The following is a 7951-nucleotide window of genomic DNA, read 5'->3' on the forward strand; positions in this document are numbered from 1 at the left end:
TATCAAGAAGCTTGGGTGTTCTATTTCCTCTGATCATGGGTTACTAAGCTTTGCCAAGATGACACATCTTGAAGCTTTGAACATAGACACAGATGTGTCTGAATCGTTAACTTTTGCAAACCCAATAAGGTTTCCAGAAACATTGAGAAAGCTGACCTTAGAAGGGTTATGTCTTCCTTGGAGCCATATGTCAACAATCCAGAAATTACAAGGTACGTACTTTGGAGTGCAAGCCTAGGTTAATTCACTAGGCTGATGCTGTAATGTTGTTATCTAGATCTGAGTATGTTATTCATGTTAGCAGTGTGTTTGTGTGTGTTGGGAATATATCTTTGTTTTCCTTGTAATTTATTAAATCCAAAGCTTTAAGTTCCAAAAGTTTGTGTTAAATAAAATTTGTGCCGAATATGAACTTTTAGATGGATCCAAGTGAGGGAGACCCTTACTGAGCTCTTGTTATGGTGAAAAAGAGGCCAGCATATAACTTTTATTTTAGCAGTGGTAACTTACATATTTTGCATCAGCTGGTAACCCGCTGACCCGTGACCCGTGAACAAATAAACAATTAACTCAACATATTGAATCATTGAATATATATATATGCGCGCCATCATGAATAATGAATAATGGATAGATTAGATGTAACTTGTGAGAGTATATTTCTTACGTCATGTATTGCAGACTTATCTCTATAATTATGGCTGAGCAAACAGGGCTACCTGGACTGAACCAGTTACAACTCGAGACCAACCACTATATAGATCAACACAAGAGCAAAAACCGCACCGAGGAGCATGGTTCCAGTATCAGTTAAGTTTGGTCTTCAGTGATCTGGTAGAACATATTTTGATTTTGTTAGTTTCTTGTTTAAACTTGTGATTATGGGATGAACTGAACATAATTTAGCATTCATAAATTGTGTTTAATATGTTATTTTCACAATGCTATCTGCTCGATGTAATGCCTGTCGTTCAAGTGTGATTTCTTATTTTCACAATTCTGATATATGATGAATTACCATATTCGGATTGCATATTCTACTTATGATCTAGGCATTAAATATAAGTGCATTTGGCGAAAAATATAATCCAAAGAAGAAGAGCCCAAGATGCACTAAATGTAGGACTGCAATGCCCTCATGCCTTGGTAATCTCATACTTTTATCATTTTAACAAATTTCAAGATCTTGTTCTTATTTTATATCTTATCTAAAGACTAAAGTTATATAAGATTGTAATATACACCATAATACTGCATATTTTGTTATACGGTGCAAAATCTCAAATCGATACTAGCTACATATAGCATGTCACTAGCTAAATTACAATAAAATGCTGTTGGTGTTACAAATCTCAAATATATTGATACGAGTTTCTGATTCTGAGATCGATAACAGGTAGATATTGAATTGAAATTAACGAGATTAAGCTGTGTTTCTCTTTAAAATTTGTTCATTTTCTCTTGTTTGACTATCCTTGTCATATTCATTCGGTCATTATCTCAAAGTGACAAGACTACATTCACAAATTCAGATGTTGCCAAGCATAAAAATAGCACCTTTATGATAACTAAAACAAGGAACACAAGGTTGTTCTTTAGTGAAATAAGTTATTGGTCAACTGCATGTACCTTTCCTATTTAGTTATAGAGTTATATTACCCCTAGTCTTTAGAAAAAATTATATATGTATATATATATATATATAGGATCAGGATCATGAGAGAACTTTTTTAGCATTGAGAACTATGAGAACCATTTTGGACCAAAAAAACCCAAAAATAAAAAAATCATAAAATAAAAAAAAAACACAAAAATCAAAAAAGTAAAAAAACCCAAAATTCTTATTTTATCATCCCAGTTTCATAAAAAAAACTTGGTTTAGCTAAATTATATACACATATGTATAATATATACATATGTACATTTACATGTTTTTTTGTACACATGTGTATAATTTAAGATAAATGATACTGTAAATATGTGTATATTACGTAACTAAAGATTATATAAAATTATACATATGTGTATAATACGATGTTTTTTTTTGTTTTTTTTAATGAACCGGATGAAATATAAGAATTTTGGTTTTTTTACTTTTTTAAAATTTTTATTATTTTTTGTTTTATGATTTTTTTAAATATTTTTTTAAAGGTGTTTTTAGTGGTCCAAAATAGTTCTCAATTTGCAAAGGGTTCTCTTAGTATCCTTACTCTCTCTCTCTCTCAATCTATATATATATATATATATGTGTGTGTATATATATATATATATATATTATTAAATTGACCAATGGAATCAAGGTTCAATTTTTTAATGTAAAGGTTCGGTTTCGCTGTGTAATGGTTTGGTTTGATTCAATTTCGATTTCATAGCATTTTGTTTTGAATTCAAAGATATATATAAAAACTGTTACTAACTATTTGACTCACGAATTAACCTAAAAACTGTTAAAACCGAACAAGAACGTACAATTTAAATCCTTACAACATTGGGAATCCTTTTCCCCTTTTCTTGATTTCTTAACAGTCAATACTCTATAAATCCAAGAATAAAACAAGCATAAAATCCAAATACTTCAACACCACCAAGTATAGTATGGGAGCTTCAACAAAAGAAAAGGGTGTGCTGAAACTAGTGCATCCAGGTAGGCATGTTGAGTATCACCAAAGATCAATCACAGCCGGTGAAATCATGAGGAAGTACCCTAGACACAGTATCACTCGACCGGATTTCTTTAAAATTTCCAAACACTGTGGTTCGTCCGGAATCTGTTATGGTTCCTGGTCAAGTGTTCTTCATCGTCCCAAACACGACTATACATCGCCCGGTCAAAGCTAAAAGTCAGCAACACGGCGAACCATCTTTGCAACAAACCGAGTCTCAAATCAGTAGTGATTACAGATATGAACTCGAACAAACTTCAGCCTGTAAGTTATGGGCAGGAAAGACACCTATGTACCAGTTTCATCACAAACAAGAAGGCTCAACTTCACGTTGTAGATCACTGCCTCACGCTGAAGAAAGTCAAGAAACCGCAAAAGGATCTCTAGTAGATGACACACATTTTCCAGCTAGAGACTATTATCTCAATGGAAACAGGTCAGCATGGGCAATAAATACAATATATGGTCAAGATGAAACAAAGAGCAACAAACAAGATAAGCAGTTAAAATCATGCATGAAGAAGAACAAGGCATTCAGGAATCCACAAATAAAAGAAAGAGACTTATTGAAAGAAAATTGATATACTATTGAATATCTAGACTTTTTATCAAGTCCTCTTTTATAGGGGTAAATCTGAATAGGCATCTGGAGCCAAATTTTAAAATTTTGAAATTCAATGCCTAATAATCAAATTAACTTTGTAAATTATTCGATACAAGGATTCACGCGTTTTTACAATAATAAGTAAATAAACTAATTGAGTTCGAAATAAGGTCTCTCGAGTTGATGTAGTTTGGGTCCGGCAGTTGGCGAAACCACATATAGTTTCTTTGTCACGCGATCCATCATGTCGAGACTTTTCCATCCATTACTTATGTATCCTGTAACTTTGAACGTAGCAAAAGTTATGTTCTCTTAATGTTGGGCTATTTTCTAGCCTTTTTCCTCTGTTTGGTTGCTCTAGCTATGAGTCTGTTAGCTCTTGCATTTGCTTCGTATCTCTAAGGGTGTGTGTAATGGGCGAGTAAAGTGGGCGACAAGGTTGGTTTTGGGGCAAGAACCCCCCCCCCCCCCCCCCCCCAAGGCTACAAAAGGGGCGAAATGTGGGGGGGATATTCTTTTATCGCTTGTTTCCATTGTTTGAATATTATTATTTTATTTTGTTTGTGTGTGGTATATATATATATATATATATATGTATATATGGCTACAACACCATTACACCCCAAAAACAAAAACCTACCATTTGCTGACTGGGCGCCACATGTCGCAAAACTCTTTATCCCATTTTCAAATTCTATAAATGATCAATCTGTTGAATATCATCAAAGAAGCTATTATATCATTTACAACTTTAGATACAGAACAGAAAGAAATTATCTATGAACTGTAACTTAACTTCTCAGCTTTAGACTGTTCTTTGGCTAACCTGCGAACCGAACCATCAAACATAAAAGAAAGAAAAAAACATAGTCGTTTGCTTCATTCTGTTCTCGCAGTTACCTTAGAATCAGTTCTTTGTGAGTTTCTTGATGGAGACGATGATCCCCTTGAAGAACTATTTCCAAAAAGGTTAAGTTTACTAATTTTCTTCGAAAACGAGCTCATAAATTTCCGTGAATTTGATTTCTCCATATTTCTCTTCATGCACACATGTTCTTTCTCCAAATCATTCAATCTCATCCTTAACCGAGCCAACTCAAGTTTCAGTTCTCGGTTTTCTCGCCTCAATGATGCATAATTATCCTTCGGTGACATGGCAGCACTGAGAGCACCACTGTTGATCCGCCACGACTGTTGGTGTATTGGCGGTTTATGGGTGTCGCCGAACTCAGAGCAGTATAAGGCGTTTCTAAGCCTGAGTTGTTCTATGTATAGAACTTGGACTATTGATTGCAGTGGAAGTCGTTCGTTTTGTGCAGCGTGTGCACCGGCTTCGGGTGAGAGCTTTTGGAAATCTATTAGTTTGCATATCTTTTTCTTGTCTAGTTCTGATAAACTCTGATGAGCCTGCAAGTTTTGTTTAGTTTAGTTATAAGTACTAGGTACGTACAAGATGTTTTATAGATAACTAATTTTTACGGTTTTTATAGTTAATAGAGTTAGGTTATCGTACAATAATCCTTAACGTACAAAGACGTACGCGAATTACGCTTAAGGCAAAAACAAAACGCTCAAAAGCCAAAATACAAAAAACACTCAAGAATCCTAATACGCTCAAAATGGGTTTCGTGAAGAAAAGTAAAAAATCGATCGATTAAAGATCCGAATATGTTTTTTTTCAGTGAATCGATGATTAATTGGGTATGTATTGATGATTTCATGATCTTGTGCTATGATTTCATGGATCGATTTAATGAATAAATGTATTTTTGTACGTTAAGAATTATTGTATGCATTACACCGACCGTTTCTCCAAGTTTATCTGTAGTTATATGTTTATAAATAATTGAATTAACCAAACTCAACGAAATTAAAACCGATTTTAGTATTCTTTTTTTACTTTTATAAACAATCTATAATATATATATAAACGAAAGCTTTAAAAGTTCTCTGGTTGCTTCTTACATTCTCTCAAGCCACCAGATTGCATTATTTGAAATGGAGGCTTCTCATCCATTTGACCCGAATTTTCCAGGTATTAGTCTCACCAAACCCAAATATTCCTTAAACGGGTTATATCATCTCATTAAATTAGAGATATGAAAATCCAATAAAATAAGATATAATAAAAGTTAATATCCGATTTCTTTTAAAAAAAAGATATATATTATTTATAATAAAAATACAATTATATAGTATAAAAAATAAACGGGTCATGAGTCTCATCAAACCCAAATAACTTTTAAAACGGGTTATAGCATCTCATTTATTTGTGAAACCCTTTCACCATCAACTACTAAGTATATTATTAACTTATGTACAATAAATAAAATTAAAATCCAAAAAAATATAAATATCATAAACGAATAATGTAAACTCCGTAATATTGGTGATAAAAACTAGTAAGTTATATGAAGGAAAAAATATTGTATAGTTTCTTAGAAATAACATATTACTTGGCATTTATTATTTTACAAAATAATAGATTAATATTCTATTTGACAAAAAAAAAATATGTACCTTTAGATAAACATCAATGGCTCGATACAACCCATCATGAACCGTTCTCGCTTGAGCCGGTAAACTTTCCACAACACCTATAAACTTCGAAAGCTTAAGGTTCGCATCAGGCGCTATTTCCGCCAAATAATTATCAACCAGCTTCGAAACTTTAAACAACACGGTTTCTGACGGCGAATCAAGCCCGTCAGACTCGAAAACCGAGCCATCAGGATCATCATCATCATCACCATCATCACCACTATCATCTTGTTGCGAAAAGTTAACAAGAATCCTATGAACGGTATCAACATCAAACAACGTGTCACTATCGTGTCTAAAAGATGGTATCAAAAGATCGTCTAACGTTGCAGTATCTAACTGCGACCCTATTCGTCGTTCAAGGTCAAGCCTACACGCAACCGTGCAATCGAGCATTACCGCACTTCTAAGCAACCCGAATAAAAAAGTTAGTGGGACCGCGAGTTTTTCAACGGGGAGTAACCCGACAATGGTCTCGACCACGACCCGCTCGTGGTCGTTTGACCCGTCCACTACCTTTTGTTGACCGTTTGACTTTTTGGTCAACTCTTTTTCGGCATAACTCATGAGTGATTCCCCAATACTTTCGGGTCTTACACCGCGACATTTCATCGCGGTGATGACCCGTTGGTACATATCGATTCGTAGAATCGATAAATCCTTAATCCACCAATCCGATTCGCACTTTTGTCGGCTCATATGTAGTCTACCCGAACTACTATACTCCAATCTCGAAAAACTTGACGCAATTTGCTCTGCGCAAGCTTTCGAAGCTATTGCATCAATGCATCGGGTTACAATATTAAGCTCGTCGGCTAGCGGAAGCAAGTTTTCGCACTGTTGTAAAACCTTGACCGACATTTCGAGGTTTTGCAACACAATATAGTTGAGATACTCCTCGGCGCGTGATCCGAGGTTGTTGTTCGAGTAATCCTCGTTCATTTCAAGGTATTCCGAGATGCAACATAGTTGCGCGACGTTTGTCGGGGTTATCTCAAAGTTGTTTCCGTAACAAAATTTTGCGGCTAGCTCGAATGTTTCTGGCCCTCCGGGTAAGCTTAGAAGCTCGACCCGAGATATGTTGGAATCGCGGTTTTCGGAGACTAGTTTTCGGATTCTTCCGCTACGTGACACAAGAGGAAACTGCATAAAACAGGATTTTACATAAGTCAGGTTGAAATAAGTCGTTTTTAGTACCAGTAAAAAAAAAGTTCATCCACTATATATAAATTAAATCTATAGTTTTTAGCTATAGAAACGTTAAAAAAATATATAATCTTTGAATAAAAACGAAAAAAAGTATTTGCGTTTAAAAATATAGAATAAACATCGAACTTACTTTTTTTTATTTTATTTAACCCGTTTGAAATAAAACACAACTTAAATCAAATAGGTAAATAAATACAAATCATTTGACTCTCTTGTAAGTCAACTTTTGTTTTCAAGGAGTAAAACAACAAAAGATGATCACAAGTTTTAAAAGTTAAAACTTAAGATATAACATTAAACTAACCTTATGTAACGCAAACGTGACACCATTCACTTCGATTGTTATATCACTTGGGACATCACGAAATATCCTGCAAAGGACATAACCAAAACATTGTGTTACAATAACAAAATTTGATATCATGATCTAATTAAACGAGAAAGGGACCGAACCATTCGTTAGAGCGATGGCGCGAGGTCTTAGCCAGGGTGAGGTGGTGGTGCAGGTCCATGGGAGAAATGGAGAGAAACGAGTCGTGTAGGGGGGAATAATATGGAAATGGTTAAGTGAGAGTGGGGTTAGGAGGTGAGATCGATAGAGCCCAGTTGGAGATTTTGATGTTTTGTGGCCATCTTTTCTTTTTGTCAAAATATGCAAACTCATAATCGTAGAAACCAGTTGGCCTTTGGTAGGGTCGGATCCTCCTAACTTGAAACTATTTTGGGGTTTAAAGGATAGATTGGATACCCATTGTGGTACCTCATCTTTCTACTTTTTGTTTAATAGCCTTTTAGAGGATCAAAGCGGATTCTGAAATCAGGATGATTTTCTAAAAATTGTATTTCTTCTTGCATTGGATTCTGTAACTGGGAATATGATGACACACACTTTTTGTATACGATTTCAAGGCACAAAAACGCACAGTTTCAACAA

The 7951-nt window shown here is 34.6% G+C and overlaps 1 protein-coding gene across 1 annotated transcript; it reads right to left on the bottom strand.

The window, feature by feature from the left end:
• Positions 1 to 4008: 4008 nt before the first annotated feature.
• Positions 4009 to 7580, bottom strand: LOC143593282 (BTB/POZ domain-containing protein At5g48800-like). Its single transcript, XM_077072963.1, has 4 exons — positions 7471 to 7580; positions 7322 to 7388; positions 5788 to 6951; positions 4009 to 4674 (listed from the first exon to the last, which is right to left on the bottom strand). Exons 1-4 carry the CDS (start codon positions 7527 to 7529, stop codon positions 4147 to 4149), a joined length of 1818 nt encoding a protein of 605 aa, XP_076929078.1. The 5' UTR covers positions 7530 to 7580; the 3' UTR covers positions 4009 to 4146.
• Between the last annotated feature and the right edge of the window lie 371 nt (positions 7581 to 7951).

The sequence above is a fragment of the Bidens hawaiensis genome, unplaced genomic scaffold, assembly GCF_021521415.1.
Source record: "Bidens hawaiensis isolate Kalapana, Puna unplaced genomic scaffold, B.hawaiensis_p1.1 tig00041873_1, whole genome shotgun sequence".
Classification (NCBI taxonomy): domain Eukaryota; kingdom Viridiplantae; phylum Streptophyta; class Magnoliopsida; order Asterales; family Asteraceae; genus Bidens; species Bidens hawaiensis.

Coding starts and splice junctions, on each gene's coding strand:
- LOC143593282 (XM_077072963.1), bottom strand. CDS start 7,529: ATGGACCTGCACCACCACCTCACCCTGGCTAAGACCTCGCGCCATCGC. Junction 7,389..7,470: donor CGCCATCGCTCTAACGAATG/GTTCGGTCCCTT, acceptor TGTCCTTTGCAG/GATATTTCGTGATGTCCCAA. Junction 4,675..5,787: donor CCATTGATGTTTATCTAAAG/GTACATATTTTT, acceptor CAAAACTTGCAG/GCTCATCAGAGTTTATCAGA.